At 40.5% G+C, this 21,749-nt stretch overlaps 1 protein-coding gene across 1 annotated transcript in view; it reads right to left on the bottom strand.

The window, feature by feature from the left end:
• The window catches only part of SVEP1 (sushi, von Willebrand factor type A, EGF and pentraxin domain containing 1), a gene marked incomplete at its 5' end in the record, with an annotated part of 139,828 nt that overhangs the window by 106,229 nt on the left and 11,850 nt on the right, over nucleotides 1-21,749 (bottom strand). Inside the window, 2 exons of the mRNA XM_082335984.1 lie at nucleotides 12,566-12,742; nucleotides 13,960-14,215. Coding sequence (XP_082192110.1) covers nucleotides 12,566-12,742; nucleotides 13,960-14,215 — 433 coding nt within the window. The remainder of the gene's footprint in view (nucleotides 1-12,565; nucleotides 12,743-13,959; nucleotides 14,216-21,749) is intronic.

The raw sequence follows: 21,749 nt of genomic DNA, 5'->3' as shown, positions 1-21,749 counted from the left end.
AAGAACTGTCAGGTGCTCAGTCCCTCTGTACATCAAAGTGAAACCGTGCTCTGTGTCCCACTTCTCCATCCTCTTCTCAGCCTCAAGGGTACTTTTTCCACCTTGAAGAAGAAGAATCACTTGTTCTCTTTCTAAAGGGCAGTGAGATCCTTTGTATGTTTTGGGAGGAAAAAGGTTTGCCACACTTCCAGTCCTACCTTCTTCTCTAAATGCATGCCCTCTTTCTGAGCTCTTTTGCCATAAACAAGGCCATCTACACCTGTAGAGATGAAGAATAAGGAGGGAACAGTCTTAACTGCAACCTGAAGCAAAAAAAAAAAAAAAAAAAAAAGGGAAGCAGCAATAATGATTAAATCACTGCTTAATGGACCTAAGACTTACAATTATTAAACCACAGATTTTTAGCTAGAAAATCTATTCCTAAACAGCACTTGATTCCAATTAGTTAGGTTCACAAGATAATTAATGCTATCTAAATATATCCCAGTTTTCCCGAGTTGGAGCCAAGTTCTTGGCTAATTTCTTGCACTTTTGAGACTGGGAACCAGTGAGGGATGGAAATGACAGATGATAAACTACCTCTTTGATGTAGGAATGTATGAGGCACTGCACTTTCTATTTCAACACAGGAGGCCTCCCAAAAATGACCTTAAAAGTAGTGAGAATAAATCAATCTCCAACATCACTGGGAGTGAAATTTAAGACGTTACAGACAACTTTGTGAAGCATCACATTCTCAGACCTTGAACTTGTTACCTTTAATACTTGTCTGTGCTTCAGCCTTGAGGCAAAAACCAGACAAGTAACAGCTGTAGTCCATCACCTGCATTTTGAGGGGTAGGTAGTTAAAAAGAAGTGCAGGAACAAGAAGACAGTAAGGGGCTTCCCATATGTTTTCAGGGTTCAAGTTGCCTTCTTGCCTGTGACATAGTGGAAAGTGCTCAGGCAGCTGCTGAACAACTGCTGGTGATGGTGAAGAGCTATCAAGAGAGTGAAGACAGCATAATCCTGGAGGCTGACAGAGCATGAGACTTCATTTGTCAACTGGAACTGAGGGCCATGCAATCTGTGCTCTTGGGGCCACAAGTATAGCTTAGTACTATTTCTAGGCCAAACTTCTCTGGCACCTAGGGTAGGAAGGCCATTATCATGGATGAGTACCAAAAAGGAACATCACTGCTAAGTAGTGGAAAAGGCAGGAATGAAGGTAACTCTCAGCTACTGTTAGTAGCTGTGAACTGAGTTACTTGAAAGAGTAACTTTTGCAGCACTTCATGTTCCTGCAGGCAGACCCCTCTTCCATACTCTCTGTCTTGAGACCTATGGCACCTCTATTCCACAGAGGTAAAAAAGATGCAGAAGATTTAAACTAGTTAGCTGCCACATTTAAAGGTACTAGAGCACCTCTACACTGGCCTGGACTCCCCCGAGTGAGCACGCACACTCTTGCTGCTCTAAGACACACCAGGCTTGTCTCCTATGATGCTAAAGTTATTGCAGCAGGCTTTAACAGACTGCTGTTCCTGGGCCTATGTAGGCTTCATGGGATGCTCTGAGGACAGCAGATGGGCAAAGCATGAAATGAGGGACAGGAAGAGAAAACACAGTAACAGGCCAGCATTTTCCTCCAAAGCTCCAGGCATTTTTACACAGACTTTAAACTCAGAATATAAATATATGGCTTTAAATTAATGTGACTTAAGAGTATTGCCAGCCTGTGTAGATGCAGGTGTTTCTGCGTTCAGTCAGAACACTGACATTTCCTGTCTCTATCTCTATACAGTTTTTAATACCACCTATGTGTATTTCCAGATAAGAGTTTTTCTAGGGGAACACAGTCAGAACATAGCAAGCACTTCTCTGCCATAAAACCATAAAAACTGGATCTGAAGGGAAGCCTGACAATAATAATAGGAATGTTATACTCTGGACTATTCTGCGAAGCCCTAACCAACCAACAGGCTGGAACTAATAGCAATAATCTGTGAAAAAAACCATGCAGCATTAGCAGCCACAATGTAGGAAAGTTCTTGTACTTTATCTTCTGGCATTCTTGTTTGAGAAACAAACTACATGCCACAAGCAGACGGAAACTTTGCATGGGTATTTACTATGGCATTTACAAGGGAACACCCTTTGTTTGAACTTTTTTTGCCAAATATCCACTTATTTTTTTAGCTGTCCTCAGAATGTTTCTTTTGCTCTCATGGCAAAAACTCCAGCAGATTTGCCTCATGGCCAGGAGAAGGAGCCAGATGTTAAGTTGTTACAATAGGGTGCAGCTCTGCGTAAAATCAGTACAGCTGCACACACCTACACAGACAGAGATTTTGCCATTCGTCTATACTTCACACTAATGAAAAACTGCAACTTAGTGCTTAATTGTATTGGGTTTTGTTTAAAATCTGTCAGGTCCAAACTATAAATGACATGACTACAGTTAGACTACATGGTTAACTATATTATACACACTTCTGTAAAACTGATCTTTCTCAGCTTCTCCCCCCGACCCGCAAAGGTCCATTCATTCTTCCCATTCTTGTGGAGGGAAACACTTCATATTTAATAAATTTCAGACCAGTGAGAAAAAATTCAACTCCTCAAACTACCTTCAGATGTCAGCCCTACTAAAACATCTGCATTGGAAGTGTGAGTTGCTGGTCTGGCTTTGTTTTGCATGGTAACAAATTAAACCCTAGGGTTTTGGCCTGAAGAGGTTCCCATTTCTGTGCAGAGTCCTGATTTCTGTTTTCATCAAAACACCAACAAAAAACAGGACAAACCAATTTCCTGTTTGATGAAACTGATCTGTGTTGCTGCTTTCTCATTCTCAAGGGACCCGGTCACACTCCACCATGCAGTCAGCACTATTTCTAGGTGAGAAGGCTGGACCATCTGCAGTAGATTTTAGAGTGACAGAAGAAAACAAGGCTGCTTACAGGACAGCAGACCAAACTGCTCCCATCCATTCTGGCTGTTGAGTACTTGGCAGATAGATTAAGCTTATCATAAAATGTCTGCAACCTATTTGCCCTAATTCTGCTCCAAGTTGAGTGGGCTTTTGCCCCCTTTTCATCATGGCGTTTTTTCCAGCGTACTCTCCTTGCTGCCCACTGCCTTTGCTGGAGTGGTACCAGAGGCTGAAGTACTTCTGGACCCCTGTGGCTGAAGAAAGAGAGAACGTGCACAGCGGGAGAAAGCGAGGAGCATAGCTGCAGAGGACAGAGAGGGCTTCTTCCCTGGAAGTGATTGTGAAATGATCCGAGGAACCTGCCAGACAATTTTCCACAGTGAGCACAGAGAAGTCAGCTGGACAGGACTGAACAAGAGAGACAACAGAAAAGCCACCTCATCCCTTCTCGCTACTATCTTTCCTCTCTTATGATGGTGGCAGCCAAATGGACAGAAGGTAGTGGAAGGAACATCTATATTGCCTTTTGGGTAAACATCCCTTGAAAGACTTTGTTTCGGTCAAAATCTGCAAACAAATGACTTATTTAGCTGTGGGTTACGACCTGATGAGCTTTGTGCACCTTTGCTTCTACATCTTCTTTTCCCTCAAACCCAGGCCAATTAACAGATGACCATCTCTGAACACTTGCAAAATGATGCAAACTGCATTTTATGCAAAATACTTGCTTCATATTGGAAGAGAAGTAGACAATTTTGTTTAAAATGTTGAAAGGAATAGTACTGATTCTTACCGAGAACACACCTTGCAATATTCACTGGCCTGGGCAGAGTGAATATCACAGCATAAGTCAAGACAAGAATTTAAAAATAAAATGAAAATATTCCTACACTCCATGTTCAATTGGAAACTGATTCTGAGAGCTAAGAGCCAAATTTGCTTGACCAAGTGACAAACACACAACGTACAGTCCATCAAACTCCAAATGCAGAGACACAGTGACTGCCCGATTTTGTCACATTAAGAGCACTATGCTCCAGTCTGGTTAAATGAATCAGCTTTGACAAGACTTTGGGAGCAACTTAATGATGCTAGGAATTCTGATGCCTATTCACAACCTCACAGGCACTAATGCTAAACGTTACGAGTTAATTGTAGCACAAATTACGTCCTGGGAATGACTTAAGTAATTAAAGGTGATGTTCTGGAGCGTTAGAGAGCCACTAGGGACAAAACAGTTAATTAGAACAAGCTGTAAGTCTCTTAACCTCTCTCCTCATTTCAATAATTAACACTCTTTGCTGTATACTGCCATCTTATTTTACCCCTGATGCACTCTTTCAAGAATTTTAATTTTTTCTTCTCTAAGACAAAAGCTACTTAAAGGCTCACAGAATGCTAAGATGTCTGCTTTTAATTTGTGAGACTGGCACAAGTTCAGGGATAATATGTGTGTGTGCGTGTCTATGAAAACATCCTGGCTACGTGTTTCTGAAAAGGTAGTGAAGGCAAGATGACACCATGTAACCCATAGGGGTAACCAAAGAATGTTGCAGTGAAAACCTTTTCATTAAGGGATTCGATGGACGGACCATTATTCCAGTAAGTGCCTGGTATGATGCAAATCCCAATTCTGAAAATGATTCTAAAATCTGCAAGATCAGCCAAAGGCCTATGCTAAAAATTGTATGAGCCTAAACTATTTAAAAATCTGTGACAACTGGCTGATGAATGTTTCAGGCAGCTAAGGAAGACATGATCAGCACAAAGTTTGTAAAGTACCGCTTTGCCCGGGACTGCACAGCTGGAAAAGGGTATTTTCAAACCGTGTAAAATCTCAACGAAGGTAAGACAGCCTGCTTGTTATGCTGTCTAGAGACTCAAGGCAAAGCCCAAGCTTAACAGTAAAGGTTTTACAGTCATTTAACTAAAGGCTAAACCTATCTGGTGCTGTATTTACACTTGGAGCCTTCATTGTGACGACCACCTGCAATGATATATTGGCATGGTTATACTGTGGCCGAAGAACAGCTTGGGTGCTCCAGGGAGAGCCTAAGTTTGACCAGCACAGAAAGCTGGAGCCTACTTCTATGTCATGTCTATTTCTATTCAGAGCACGGTTTCTGCTCCTCTCAAGCCCTCCAGATGGTTGATTTTTCTCCTCTAATTGCACATACGAAGTTTGGCCAGAGGCTTTATTTTCATGACATTCTGAGGTGACCAGGACAAGTCACTTCTGAGATAAGGAAAAAAGGGTAACTTGTGCATCACTTTCTAACTTTCCATCAAATTTATTTCAGAAATAGCTCTGTAACTTAGTACAAAAGAAAGAGTCTGTTTTGGCATAGAAACTTATTTTCTAAAGCCTCAGAGAACATCTAGTTGCAAAGAATGAGATATTTTTCAATCCTGCATACAGACGTAAAATTACACCTCTGCTCTTCTAGTCTGCACATGTCAAAATTGAATCTGGGTTTTCACCTTCACTCTACAACTTCATTTTTAAAGAACTTCCTCAGAAATGGTGCCGGTATACACAGAAAACTTTTCTGTTGGTGGCTTTTGGTTAGTTTTAGGGTTTTCTTTCTTTCCTACAGTTCAGTTTTAAATGCAAAGGAAACAAGCCACCTGGGGCAGAGTTAGAAAAATTCTATGCCAATGAAACACTATTATCCATAGTAGCTATTATGTTACTTCACTTTTGCAACAGAAGATGTATACAAGTTGATACATAAGGCCTGGAGAAGAGAGAAAAATGAGTCACTCAGTTCCAAGGACTTGATCCAAAATTCACTAACACTACTGGAAATGCTTTTATTCACTTCAACAAGCTTATCAAAACTATGGATGTGGTTTAAAAACACCAATAGCTGCACACATAATTTGTTTAGCTGAAAAAACTTGTACCAAATGGACCAAGAAAAGCCCCTTTTTTACAATCTGGCAAGCAAAGCCATTGGTTAGATCTTAAAACTTTCACATTTCTATGATGGTTTGGAAAGCTCACTGTCCGACTCTAGAGTTTCTTAAAGACTTTTTCTGATGGACTGAATCTGGATTAAAATTCCATTTTGGAAATTATGAGGTTCACATAATCTTAAACAAAACAACAATCCTCCACCAAAAGAAAGCAAAACCCCCAAGCAAGTCTGCATGTTCGGCCCCACCTCAGCTGTGAATACTTAGATCCCAAAGGAAACACACAAAAAAATCCCAACCTCATCAGGTTTTTTTCCTACTTCCTTTTACAAAACATATACTTAAAGAAACAGAATTATTTTGCTACTCTTTCCCTTCAAAGCCTTCAGATGGGGAAAGCAGATCATAGAGGTTTTACAGTACCATAAGAAACACTTCAGTAATTGACAAAACCTGCTATCACTTCATACACACTGTGCCTTAGGAACCTTTTTGGTATCCTTCTGTGGGTACAAGGTTGTAAGGCTTCAAGGAGTAAACTCAGCAAAAGAAGCCGCCACTGCGAGAAATGCCCCATCTCCATAAAGCAGGTTGTACAGGTGGGAAACAAACTACTTTGGTGCCAGAAGCGACTTAAAATGCAAGCAAAACTACTGTAGTATCATGCAAGCTAACAATCATCTGTCAGAGTCATTCCTACCAAAAAAAACCCCTACTGACATGAAGAATTTACTGACATTATGCTTTTAAATTACCAAACCAAAGGAATTTATCTCTATTGTGTGCTCCATTTTGAAAAATCTTGCAGCGTCCAAATCTTTTTTTTACTCATCCTTTGCTTTGCTTCCTATAGTAACAAGCAAGAGAATCTCTACCTGAATTTCCAAAAGCAAAGCAGGAAATACTGGGCTTCAGGGGACAAATTTTTATGAAAGCAGATTTCAATGTAAAAAATCTAGAAGAGCATGTCTGCATGCTTCCAGATGTATTTATTTTCCACACAAAATATCTGTAAAAGCCATTTTCTTCAGTCTTTATGCAAACAATAATTATGAATGTTTTTGCATTATTTTTTGAAGTCTTAAAAAGATTTTTTTAAAGATAATTAACATACTAAACTTCCATAGCCTTCCATAGCACTTGCTTCCTATATCCACCTTCTTCATCCACTTGTCTTCCAGTACCCTCAGTAGAAAACTAGATTGGTTTACATTTCTCCTGTACTTACCCATCATGATGTTATGATACACTCCCTAGAAAAACACACTCATTTACATTCCTTCTGTATTTAACCATCACGATGTTATGTTCAAATTGTTACCCATAATGAGTCAAACAAGACTTATAAGAAAAAGAAGAAATACACAGAATGACAGCGAGGAATGTTTTTGCCAGTATTAATTAGGCATCAATTCACCGTTGCTTAGTCATGGGTATTTTGCATCCTTCCTCTTGGTTTAGATCCCTGCTTTCTTGTTTTCTCTTCTCCTTACATGACAGCCAGTCATTTTAATGCAGTATATTCACAATAGAACCTCTGTGTATTATCACAGACAAAAAGCCACTGAAGAAAGGCTGTAACAGAAGAAGGCTCCACTCAGGAGAAGCATTTTTTAAAATGAATAAATTACAAATAAAAGAGTAACATATACAAAGGTTACAGAAAGGCATTCATGATTAGAGAGCTGTTAAGCAAAAGGGGAGAATCACTGACGGGCAGGTGTTGTACACAGAGCAAGGACTCTCCACTCACGCTTTTCTGTCTCTACAGTAGATGAGTCCAACCCCAAGTCTCTTCAAACTGCTCAGGTTTTGCAAGTGTTAATTAATGCTTCATTAAGCATGCACATCCCAACTTCCTTGCCCAGCTGTAATCCAAATTTTTCCAACCCATCTTGTTGAAAATTTTTATTTGCTTTCTTCTTTTTGGTTATCAAGATCTGCAGCTTTATGTGGCACAAGATAACACATCAGCAACCATTTGACGTTTTCCTCAAGGAGATGCTCCTTTTTCAATCTGCCAGTTTTCAATGGCTGCAGGTCTCAGGAGAAGGCTTCTTTTAGTGAGAGCTAAGCTAGAACTGAAGAGTATTTTTCTGATTTAGAAATTAAAAACAAAGGAGAGAAGAGGAACCAAAACAAACTCCTGTCCACTGTCAAGATGCAGATTCAATAGATGAAAGCATGACATGGCACTGCCTTGTGTGACAACAAGAAACTACATTCCGAGAGCTTGAAAATCTGCAGTTCTGTAAACTAATTCGAACCTTCAGATTCAACAGGCAAATTTAGCCTGAGATTTTACTGTGGCTGGAGACATTTTGTACACTGTCTTTTTCACACTCCCTTTCCTGCTCTCTTTTCCCTCCCTGTCTGTCAATTACTAGCGGAATCTCATGAGTGCTGCTAGTGGTTCTCCTCCAGATTCATGACAAGCACCTGCTTAAGAGTATAGTGTCTGTTATGAAATGTGTGTTAACAAACTCTGGGTGCCTTGGGGTTTGGAGGGATCTTGTAAACTTAGTGAAAATTTCCACAGACAGTATGACACATTCAAGATGGTTGGCAAAGCTTCATTAAGCCAGTAACTCCTACAGGGTAGCTAAAGAAACACCTCACGAAAATGAATATTGAGAAAGGGTGACCCAGCTTCCAGGGGGGTAGAAGCTCCTATCAAAAGGAAGGGAGGAAGGACACATCGTGGCAGAAGAGATGTCTAGCTTTCTTTGACTATGCCATTGGAATCACCACTGGAATTAAAGTTCTTCCTGTCTGACTAAGGAAAGAACTGCTAGTAATATATGACACACTTTTTTTTTTTTCCTAACTAGAAAGCAATCCAATTAATGAACATCAGGTTTTGTTTTGCATTCTCGACTGGAACAGTCCTGAAAATCTCATGGAAAAAAATGCTCAGCTGAAAATTGGGTCCAAAATCCAAACCACAAAATGCAAATCTCCCCTGCCTTGCTGGACCTACAGGTCCTCAGAGTTTAAAGTCTTTTCAGTGAATGAGTTCTGAATTAAAATTTGTAAAAAAAAGTCGAAGTTTTCACACGATTTCAGGTTTCATTGGAACGGCTCTTTACAGACCTAATCCATGTGCTGTTCTGTAAGGCAAAACTGTTGCCCTAGTGGCTGTGCAGATGCTAACTGATACGCTGCATGCTCCTAAATCAAAGTCTAGGCAACCTATTGAATACTTATACATATGGTGAAATTCTACACTTCAATAATTATACCCAAGTAGTGAACCAAAAATAAAACAAAAGAAGGAATAACTAGCATAGACTACAAGTATTTAATTTACTAGTTGTGCCCTGCCAGCTGCACATCATCTTCACGGATACTTTGTGCTACATAAAATGGGGTCCACATGTTAGATTAAAGAAACTACTGGTTGTAAGACAACAGTTTCCCAACCTCCCCAATAACTGTGGTTCTGCTTAGAAGGTAACTGATGAGATGAACATGATGGGTATCATCCTTTAGTTGCATCGTCATGAATCTAAAAGGTCATTCAACCCAAGAGCCCACTTAAAAAAAACTTTCTCTGGAGAGACTTGCTGAAAAAAAAAAAGTGTGAAAAGGCTGTGTTAAAGACATATTTCCTAACTTCCTAAGACAGTTAAGAAGATACAAATGGAGATGTGGACACTTGTTTTACTTTTCCATGGAACAAGCAGTTGACTTAAACAGCCCACCTTTTTACTGCTGGAATGGAAGACACAGTCTTAGATAGTGGAAATCACAAATTTATTTTTGCTGACCTCTGTTTTTTTGTTTGGTTGTCTCTAGTTTGAAACTCAGCATTTGTAATCAAGGAGAGGAAGGAGAAAAAAAAAGTGAAGCGTTACTGAAGAGGAAGTGTTTATGTACTCTACAATACTTGGGACTGGTTATGGTACTGCCTCTGTTCTTCCTCTTTCTCCCTTCCTTTGTCACAATTGTCACAGATGTCTCTGGCTGCATGAGGCACCTAGTGTGGGCCAAGAAGCTTTTGTTTGGTTTGCTTTTTAAAGTAGAGAACAGTCAGTCTGTTCTTCTTTCTGTGGCACATCATCAACAATATTACAAAGAACAGGAGGGGGACACTGAAGCCAATTTCTGCTTTTCAGCACAAAGCATGTGGCTCCTATTTTATTTTATGGAAGCTTTCTAGAGAGTGTTTTCAGGTAATTAGGAAAGTGAAGAACTGTTACGATTTTTACATAGTTATTCTGATGCCTCACATTTAAAACCATAAACAACAGTAAGGTCGTATAATGCGTAAGCACAACAGCATACAGAAAATTACCCCAGAAAATAACTGAAATAGTAAAAAGAACAGATACATCACAGAACAATCTCCCATCTTAATGAAAGTTTTTTTAAAAAAAAGCCTTACTGTATTAAGTAAACATAGGCTAATAGAGTATCTGCAAGTTTAACCAATCAAAAGCTAAAAGTAGTCCAATTAAAATGTACGTCCTGGCACTGTAAACTTGCCAAAAGTCCTCCTGCACATTATACAGTGAAGAAAAGTTAAGATGCATTCTTAAGATTCCTTATGCTTTACAAATCCACAGCTATGCTCAGCTGGGAAACATTAAAAAAAAGGTTGGAATCCTTTTCAGAATAAAAGATTTCAAAATATGCTGTTTTTCCTTTAAAGAACACATGTTGCCTTTTGTTTCTGTCTGTTTTAAAGAGCTGAGCAGAGCAGACATTTTAAAGAACAGGCTTGAGTTACTCAGGTCAAATTCTCCCTAAAATATATGTATGCATCTTCAGTTATCTTCACATACAGAGCAGATGGCTGCAATCATCAGCTCATTTACAGTGTTTCTAACACCAACTCCTTTTAAAAACTTATTTTAGAAGCACCTGTTGATGATGTCAAAATGCAATTTTCCTCTGCAGCTGCAAACTGCCCATTTAAAGAAACCAGACTTTTATAATTTCTGGTGGCACTCAAAAGGTATGCTCATCCCATCAAAAGATCCTTTATGTAGAAAGGATAACTCTAAAATGATAGGCCCACTATTTTTAGGAATAGTTCAAAATAATATTTAATGATACAAGCTATTGTCAGAGGCAGAAATGCCGCATTTATTTTCTTCAATAGGTTACTAGGGCACTCGAGGTGGAGGAAATTGACTTGAATTACAAAAGAAAAAATTAAGATGAAAATCTGATTTTGTCTGAAACAAATTAGAATTACAACTGAAAATAAGCATACTGGAACGGTATATCTTCGCTTAGAGCTAATTGAGCACACAAGGAAGCTGCACCCACTTACATAAAATAGGACTCTGATCCAATGTGCCAGTGCTGATGTTGACTCTAACTACATTCTAAGTACTCATGTTGCACTTAAAACCCAATGAATTCCTGCATACCTACTTCTCTTAATACAGAACAAAGGAAAGATGCTCCAGAGGCACAAGGTGAATTACAAGGTGATAATTGGCAGGGAGTATAATGCAACTGATCAACTTCCGAACACAACCACTGGGGTATCTTAGTCCTTTCTTGCACTGGTGACAGACAACACCTTTCCCTCATCATGTGCTTATGTGTAGTCTGGATCCCTCAGTGTATCTTTATAACCCTCCTCATGCAGGCATACAGACGTCACAGCCTCCACTAAACCTTCCCCTGGAGGAATTCTTTAGCTTCTAGTCACAAACCTGCCTGTGTCTTGTCTCTGAACAGAACTACCAACTCTTACAAGTTACATCAAGAGAGTCTCTACACATAATGAAAATCACATTTAAAAAAGCAACATGGCCCTCATAAACAGCTATACAACCAAGATCCATGTATCCACCACACTTAGTTCCCATCTCATGAGGAAACACCTGATGAGAACTCTGATATGCAGAATGTAAGTGAGAATATGCAAATACAAACAATATCAATATAAATATTGTATTTTGTTTCTAGTTGAGAAATATTTGATTATAAGTACTCCTTTTGTACAGCTCACAAAACGAACATAACAGAGTTCAAATATGCTCTCACGATTTTGGAACTTTTGTCCTAGAAAAATCAGTAGAGTTGGATAAAACCTGCAAACCTTCTCTGACAATAAAGAACTGTAAATTGTTGTTATTTCAACTGTAGACTTTGAATGCATACTAGTAAAAGGACTTGTTCAAAAAGCAGTAACAACAACAATCTTAGCAAAATGTGATGAGAAGTTTCTGTTTAGTGACCCAAATGCCTCCTTCCTCTTTAGTAACTGCAAGTCAACACGAGAGAATTAAAGAACATTTAATTGACTGTATGTTTCGCCAAGGATTATCCTGCAAAGATCCACATAGACAGCCCTTTTCCAAACAGGAAAGTTCATGAAAGTTCAAAAAGTAAAAAAATCTCCAAACAGCAAAATTAATGAAGGAAAAATTTACTAAGGGCACTTGAGTGCAAAAGACATTCCCTCAGACTTGGTAAACTCTAGTCACAAACTGTTGGGGAGCTGTGCTTTAGGGAAGTTTTATTGTGTCAGAACACTGGCCCTATCCTTACCTCTTCCCTGTGCATCTCTTTGGGCTACTGCTGGAGACAAGGTATGAGGTGAGTTTGACCACTAGACCTATTCTATGTCTTCAGCCAGAGAGTTTTCCAACAGTGGCAAATGCATTTTTATCCAGGTTCATAGCCATAATCCCAAAGAGAACTTCTCACTCTCAGCTAGATTAGCCATGTATTCCGGGCATACAAACCCAAGCACCGAGACATGAGACTCACCTGTGCATTCATGTTGTAGTCCCTTCCCATAGTATCCTTTTTCACAGATGCACTCAAACTGGCCAGTGTGAGTGCCGCATTTACAGCTTGCCATGATGTCGCAGCAGTTTTCATTTGCCTCACAGAGATATGAACAATGCGATATATCTTCTTGGATATAGCTGCCAGAGGGCAGGTCTGAAATAGTATCAATTTATTAACAAAAAATCCAAACAAAAGTCCCCCCACCTCACATTATGTCATTAATGAAATGTTTATTAAAAACCTTAGGTTCCAGTTCTAAGCAGTAGCGATGGCAGCATGAAACAGAGCCTTGCTACACTCAAAATGTAAAAAAAAAAAATTTATGTTCTTAATCTGGAAAAAGGCTCACTAAAATCCACGGTGCAAAGATCCTCAAATTTTCTCACTCGCATTCATTTGAGTCTAACACTGCCAGAATGCAGTTTCACTCCCAACAGAAGCTGCTGAGACAGCTTTCCCTGGCTTTGGTGGATGCCATCTTTGGCATCAGGAGAGCATTTGCTCACAGCATGTATAACCAGTTGGTCATACTAAAGAAAAAATCTTTCCTTTGGCACATTCACACAGACTGATTAAACCTTACCTGGAACAAACAGAATGGCTGTAAAGCACACTGCTTATGTTAAAGTAGCACGCTTTTAAAAATTAACTGTAACAAATAAATGCTAATGGCTAGTCTGATGCATGTTCTAAGCCTCAATCAAGCAGCACTGGCTTACAAATGAAGGTCTAGTCATGTGTTCTCACTTGCTACTCTAAACTTATTCTATTTTTCAGGAAAAACATTTTTTTTTAGAATACGGTAGATTAAAAAAGGATAAAACCACAGTCCAAACTCTCTTTCCACCCCTTGGTCTTTCCAGTTTTATTGAATGTATAAGGTAATCAACACAAACTGTATTTACCCTTATACACAGAGATCTAAATTAGTTCTGAACAAGCTGGCTTTTGTTGCTCTGTAAAATACCAACAGGTATTAAGGCTACTCCTAAGGTCTGTACTAGGTGCCTCTTTTGGACAACAAAAAGGCTGTATCTGACTACAAGGTTCTTCTATTCAAGCAAAAGTTACACTGGGCCAAGACCACGGTCAGTTCTTTGTGGACAAAATGAAGAGTTGAATGGAGATGAGTATGTATATACCAAGGAGGAAAATTTGGCTGACATTTTGTTGATGATGAGTTAGTCAAACCAACAATTTATCCTTTCACCTGAAGAATGAACATGTCTGCCAGAAAGTAAGAGGAAAAATAAATTAAAAAAAAAAAAAGAATCAACACTCCATGAAATGTAATTACAAGACAGTACTGGAGATTCTTCTATTCAGACCCCCCTGCTCTCTGTAGACTTCTGAGGTTAGTACATTAATACCTTCATGAAGAGCCCTGCGTGCCAGAGCTTCAAACTCAGTAAAACTGTGAAGAAGGTAACAGTGATCTTCTTTTGGATGGGATGCCATGTCATTCAGTTCTCGGATGTTCCCCTGCCATATCCCGAAGGTGAAGATCTCCACTCCAAATTCACGCAATGATGCTGCAATGGGTCTTGGGTCTCCCCCATTGGAATATCCATCCGTAATGAGAAATATCACCTTTGTGGCATTTCCACGGGCATGCCGTAATATTTGCTGGAAGAGAAAATGAAATTGCACACCTCAGCAAACGGTTAGCAGCAGTTGATCTGTACACTACTTCCTCCATGATGTGGCTCCTTTTATTTGAATTATACAGCTAGGTTAAGTTCTTGCAAGACTACCACTATAGCAAAGATCAACGATCTGCAAGTAGAGCCTGTGGTTAGACAAGGCCAACCACTGAGTCACACTTCAGATGGTCACAGCCTGCACAAGCACAGAAATCATGACACGATCTGAAGTGAGACACTCTTCGCGCTGACTGATAAAGTCACCCATGTGTCAGACAGCAATGATCCTGACCAGTGCTATACCAACTTCGTTCAGTCTGCAGGCTGAATAGGTAATACAAACACTGAAAATCTAGTGCAAGACCCATGGGACCAAAGTTCAGATGCTGCCAGCTGTCTCAGTGCCATGGGAGTGATATGGATGCATATCAGCTGCCACTTTGGTCCATGTTGCCTTTCCATTCATTCAGCACATGATTGCCATTCGGTTCCAAATTTGCTTGACCATTCAGGTAGGTGAAAACTCACTAAATCCCACCATGAAAATGTGCTGCAAATGGTGGCACACCCACTCTCATTATCATGGCTTTCAGTATGTAATTTATGACAAATCCTCTACAGTTTGTAAGGGGTAACTAAGAACAAAAAGTATTTTATTAGGGATTATTTTTCTTGAAAAAATCCACAGATCTATTGGAAAAATTGTAGGGACTGACAGATTGATGGAAGGTGAAAAATCAGTCAAAACAACAAATACAAATGTTGAAAACTCTCTCACACACAGTATCATCTTTTTATATGATGAACCTATGAGCAGTTAAAGGTTCTACTGTGATTATCTGGCCACAGGCCTGTGAATTTTATATTTCCACATGTTCCTTTCCACCTTTCCTCTACCATTTCCTTGTCTAAAAGGTGAAATCTACTGAACTTCTGCAAAACAAAACAGTGGCTGTGTCATTCTCTTCCCATATAAGGCAGATGGCAAAGAGTTATTTACCCAGTAAGCCCACAAGAAATTTAATAGTGTATGCATAGACAGAGAACATGCCACAGAGCATGTACATACATGTGCATGGGTATGACGGAAAAGGCAGTGAGATGGAAGAGAGTCTGTCAGAAACAGTAGTCTAAAAAAAAAAAAGCATCTCAGATACCTGATGCACAATGCAAAAATATAGCTGTGCCTGATGAGGCTTCATAAGCCTCTCCCTATGAAGGGAAGTTGAACGGGTTTTAGAAATAGAGAACAGGGGATTAGTTAGAAACAAATTCCTACTCATTGCCAGGCTAGTAAATTACAAATAAAAAGCAAAGAGTTTGGGCATATCTCCTATTAAACAAGCTTCAAAAGAGTGACCATGCACAGGGTGACTTGCTTTCCTAAATGCACCCTCAGCACGCCTCCTACAGTCTGCTACTGAATCTTCACTACCAGCACAACTGCACTAGGAAGCTGGAACCTGGAAAAATAAGCAGTCTGCAGAACTGTAATTTCATGCATGGAAAACAAAACCCAAAGTGTGACAGTAATTATTAATTTCCTACAGCATCATGCATTCAAGGATTGAATGTCAAGTCAGAGACAATAGCTATGAAGTTTAACCAGGTAATCAGTTGAAGAAAGAGAAACAAGTGACCAAAAGCACAGTCAGTTTTCTTTATTGTGTGCAAACTGCTTGCTCCTAAGAGATCAAAATCCTTCTATATCTGCATCTCGCACCATGGTGACTGCTTTTCTGTTGGTGATACATTTTTGTTTTTCTTGCAAGTCTGAGGTAACAAATATGATCTAACATATTTTAATGTCATCTTATGTTTTGATCCACTAAATTATAAGGCCCACGTCTGATTTATTGTTAGTCTCCCCCCAACAAGAATTTGGATTGTTGGTTAGTTTAACCCCAGCATAGCATTCCCCATTTTTCCCTGTTGAATTGTGCTTTTGTCCCTTACAACAGTTTGCCAGGATCACTTTAGCTTGTCCGTCATGGCCTCAAAAACTGCCCATAGTCCCTTCCATTCTGCTGCCATCTACAGATTTAAGGATCATTCCTTCTAATACCTCACACAAAACATTTGTGACAACACTCCGCAGTGCCTGAGTGAGGACATGCCCCACAGATTCCTGCCCATTTCATCCTTCCAGTCTAGACAGTGCACTAGTGCTAATTACTCCCCGAGTACGTTTGTTCTTAGATGACAGGCAGAGCACCTGCAAAAGTGCGATGTTAACATGCTATGGACTAGAAACCACCCGATGGAGTTAACACTCTCATAATTAACCGCAGTCTGTCAGAGTATGAGTATATATGGGACCACCACCAACCTCCTCTTGGTGGCCAGGTGCTGTCTGTGGCCCTAAAGCAAAGGATCGTGAAGGTGTACTTTCTCCTTCCTCTCTGAACTTACGTAGAAGGAATTAGATGCAGATGTTCACTTGGTAGCATGCAAATTACTACCATGTTTATTTCAGTAATAGATTGTACCATGCTACAATCAATACAACAGACCACATTTGACAGACCTTCAAATGATACTCCAAAAATCGTGTCATTGTATGATGAGTAGTAAATGCATTTAAGCCACCCTTAACAAACACAAATTCCAAATACAGATATGAACTGAGTTAGATAGTTTTATTACAAAATCTTGAAGTAAGACTGGGATCAGGCCCAGCCAGCATGGGTTTATGAAAGGGAGGTCCTGCTTCACTAACCTGGTCTCCATCTATGACAAGGTGACCCGCTTAGTGGATGAGGGGAAGGCTGTGGATGCTGTCTACTTGGACCTTAGTAAGGCCTTTGACACTGTCTCCCACAGCATTCTCCTGGAGAAGCTGGCTGCTCACGGCTTGGATGGGTGCACTCTGCGCTGAGTTAAAACTGGCTGGACGGCCGAGCCCAGAGAGTGGTGGTGAATGGAGTCAAATCCAGTTGGCGGCCGGTCACGAGTGGTGTTCCCCAGGGCTCAGTGTTGGGGCCGGTCCTGTTCAACATCTTCATCAATGATCTGGATGAGGGGATTGAGTGCACCCTCAGTAAGTTTGCAGATGACACCAAGCTGGGTGGAAGTGTCGATCTGCTGGAGGGTAGGAAGGCCCTGCAGAGGGACCTGGACAGGCTGGATCGATGGGCCGGGGCCAACTGCATGAGGTTCAACAAGGCCAAGTGCCAGGTTCTGCGCTTGGGTCACAACAACCCCATGCAATGCTACAGGCTGGGGGAGGAGTGGCTGGAGAGCTGCCTGGCAGAAAAGGACCTGGGGGTGTTGGTTGACAGCCGCCTGAACATGAGCCAGCAGTGTGCTCAGGTGGCCAAGAGGGCCAATGGCATCCTGGCTTGTATCAGGAATAGTGGGGCCAGCAGGACCAGGGAGGTGAGAGTGCCCCTGTACTCGGCACTGGTGAGGCCGCACCTCGAGTACTGTGTTCAGTTTTGGGCCCCCCACTCCAAGAAGGACATCGAGGTGCTGGAGCGTGTCCAGAGAAGGGCAACGAGGCTGGTGAAGGGTCTGGAGCACAAGTCTTGTGAGGAGCGGCTGAGGGAGCTGGGGTTGTTGAGCCTGGAGAAGAGGAGGCTGAGGGGAGACCTTATGGCTCTCTACAACTACCTGAAAGGAGGTTGTAGCGAGGTGGGGGTCGGTCTCTTCTCCCTAGTAACAAGCGATAGGACGAGAGGAAACGGCCTCAAGCTGCGCCAGGGGAGGTTTAGGTTGGATATTAGGAAAAACTTCTTCACCAAAGGGCTAGTTAGGCATTGGAACAGGCTGCCCAGGGAAGTGGTTGAGTCTCCATCCCTGCAGGTATTTAAAAGACGGGTAGTGGTGGTGCTTGAGGACATGGTTTAGTGGTGGACTTGGCAGTGCTAGGTTAACGGTTGGACTCGATGATTTTAAGGGTCTTTTCCAACCTTAATGATTCTATGATTCTATAAAGTAAAATTTTCTGGCTTTCAGCTCAATCAAAAGCTTACAAGTTAGGCCAGTCCAAAGAACCTGCAGAGATTTTATAATCTTTATCAGTAAGCCAGGCCACATTTCAGGACAATTTGATTTTGCTTTGGCAATTCATTTATTTCAGGTAGATACTAAACAAAAACAAGCACACACACCATAAATCAAAGCACAGACCATTGGCACCGTGGTCTGAAAGACTGCCAAGCAATGTGTTGCTGTTGGGCTTGATTTTATTACTACTTGTATGCAAAACCCAAAGGGAGTGAAACCAAATTCTCTTGCAGACAAAAATACCCTTCACAAACCAAACCTATTGTTCCTCATGTTGCTTAAGTCATAAGTGGAAAACCAGAATGAAGTGAAAAACCAGAATGAAGTGGAAAATCAGAATGAAAAGAATCAGAAAGATAAAGACAAGGCAAAAGACAATATGAAGACAAATAGTAGGAAAAAAATACAAATGCCTCATTTCAAAATGCATTCTGAAATGGATGCTCTACAACAAGCGGCACTGCAGGCAGAAAGGGTAGTCCTATTTGTGATTAACACATATAATTAACATATTTAGCATTAACTGTGCTATTTTAAAATAGAATGTAAGCAACTTAAACTTCTGTCCAACCTCTTAAGTATTCAGGCTGAAATTTTCCACTCAGGATGTTTGCTTCAAGCTGTTTCAGTGAAAATGGCTTTTATTTCGAAAAACAAGATGAGGAAAAACATATGTTCCATCCATACTTGTTTTTTGCAACTGTAGCATCTCTGAGCTTTGCAGAAGGAACTTTCTGTCTGCAAATCACATTTATAATAAAGGTAGAAAAAATATATGCAAGTTGTAGAACTTGTGTAACTGAGAAAGAAACCACAACTTGTACAGGGTTAAGACACATCATGGAGATCCCCAGTGCAATTCTCTGAAGATCCCACCTGCATGCAGCTTGGCCTAGCAGAATATGATTTCAACTCGCAGTTATGGCATAACACGTACAGAAGGGGGAACAAAGCTTAATTTTGGCAGGACATGGCTTTGCAATTTCAGTCATATCCTTTCAGCACTGTTTCCCTCTGTGTGTAGCACAAAGCTGCACAAACTTTGCAGATGAAGGTAGTGGGCGGCACTACACATTGCCCCAGTTTTTCAGCAAGTGATACTCATAATAGGTAGCAATCAAACTTACGTATTTTCCTTAAACACAGGGACATGTCTGCATGGCCAATGAACAAACTAGCTTGAGCCCCAGTAGTCTAGCCAGGATAACATGGATCTCAGAAAGGACTATTTACTTCTGATTAGTAAATTAGCAGGGATCTCTGCTTTACAGAACTACGCTGCCACCAATGCCCTCCGAAACTGCTGTGCAGAGTACACAAACCCTCCGTGTCTTTCCGTGCGATCAAGAAAGGTTCCTTGGCTGTTGGTCCCATGACCAATAGCTTACCAAGCCCTCTTAAAAAACACAGCTCATCAGTTACAATAAGTGGGAAGCATCAGGAAAAGAACATTTTTGAGCGGCAAATATCCCTTAGCTACATGACCCTGAGATAAGGCAGGCAGCCAACAGCTTTTCTGTCCTCTGCATCTGAAAGGGCAACTCCCTCTTTGGGGCAGCACTTCTGTCACACACAGACACAGATTGAGCTAACAGGTAAGAGAGCACGAAGCTGTCTTCCTGCTACCTGATGGACTCAAATATTCAGGCACCAGTGGATCTGAGTAGAGAAACAGATGGACAAACAGACAGGATTGCTACATATTGCCCGTAGAAATCAAAACAAAACAAAGCCACTGAACAGCTTGGCCCTCATGTCTTGCAGCTGTAACACTAGACACAGAATCCCTGCTGTATAATAGCAGAGGAAAAGAACAAGGGAAAGAAAGAAACATTCAACATTTAGGGGGACTGGGGGGGGTGAAGAAAGACATAATGCTATTTTTAAGTCATCTGTATATGTCTGGTGGTCCAGTTAGTGTCTGTGAAAGCACAGTGACATAAAAGACAGGTCACCATCCAGAGCTGCTGAGAATGCAAGTAACAGTCTGCATTGCTCTGCCTCTTCTCTCCGATATTTGTGCGGCATTTCACATAATTTTTGTTTCCTTTAACCCTGACTCACATTCCTCTATTCCAAGACACTTCTCTCCCTCCCTCTCCAGAAAGTCGTTTTGAAAGCTGTGTTTTTCCCAACAGAAATTTCATATATTTTAAAATGTCTGTTCACTTAACCCATAAACTTGTAAGCACACACAGAGGTGGTTCCATGTACTTAAACAGTCCCCATCAACTTCATGGACTGTATCTACATAAAGATGACTTTTTTCATGACAAGGTTCTGCAGTCCTTTCATAAACTGTCAGGTTCTTCAATAAATAAAGATTAAAAGCCCACTAAACAGTACTCGGAAGTTAAAAGGATCCTGAGAACCTGTTTCTTTGTTATGAATATCCACACCTGCTTCTGATTTTACCATCAAATGAACCTGAGCACCAGCCATAACTCAAAATAAGGTGCTGAATGACCTGTTTAATTGAGAGCACAGATCAGTTGGTCACTACTATAAATTAATAATAAGGGATAAGTGCAAACAAAACAAAACAAAAGAATTAATGCTCTTGATGATTGCAAAGAAATGCAGGGGGGCACTAGAAACACCTTGTCTTTGCCCGTTTTAGTACCAGTTTTCTTGTCTACGCTTCTTTCACAGGACTGATAGATCAGTTAGTTTCAGTAATCCTTCCAGATCTTAAATAAAACATTCTTTTCACATTAGCAAAAAGTTACTACCATCTGTATTGTATTCAGTCTCTGTTTAGTGTGTACAAATATCTGGCAGACTAGCCATTTTCTTTGTGCCAATAACGGTGCTTAGAATTAAAAAATGAAGTCTTGTGCAACAAAAAAGTTGTCATACAAAATCCTCCTCTAGAAATTCACTACTGTAAGGCAAAATGAAATCCTATCAGTACAGTCACAAAAACAGCTAAATCTCTAAATTCTGTGATTTTAGGATTAACACAGAGTTTGTGATACAAAATCAGGGGATGAGTCTCATCTAAGACCAAAGACTTCTTCACTCATTTGACAGGCACAGCAATGACATCGTCAAAGGTTCTTTGTTACTGCCTTAATTACATGTTCTGCATCTAACCTGTAAACATTTGATCCTGGGCCTGATCTCTGTCCTTACTCACTATTCTGCTTTTAAAGAAGATTTTGACCATACAGAAATGGCTATTAATATAGCTGTCTAAAGGGAAACAAACTGAAATGGGCTAATCTGTCTCACTTTACAAACTAAGCCTTAGATAACATCAGACAGCCCCAGGATCCTTGCCAGGAGAAGCTTGCCTTAAAAGGTTTAAGGTGGACCCTAGCTTTCAAAATAACATTATACAAGCATTCATCACAAAAATTACACTGCTCCTTGTATACCTTGTAGGGAATACACTACCTAAGGGCTACAAAGGGAACGTTATTTGTTATAGGCTGGGAAGAACCATCACTGCACCTCAGAAGCAAAACAGAAAGCCCTCCATTAAAAAGCCATTCAGCTCTGCTATA

Source organism: Platalea leucorodia, assembly GCF_965183815.1.
Source record: "Platalea leucorodia genome assembly, chromosome: Z".
NCBI classification, from domain to species: Eukaryota; Metazoa; Chordata; class Aves; order Pelecaniformes; family Threskiornithidae; genus Platalea; species Platalea leucorodia.
The sequence above is the reverse complement of the archived record's forward strand: the minus strand, read 5'-3'. Positions and strand labels throughout refer to the sequence as shown.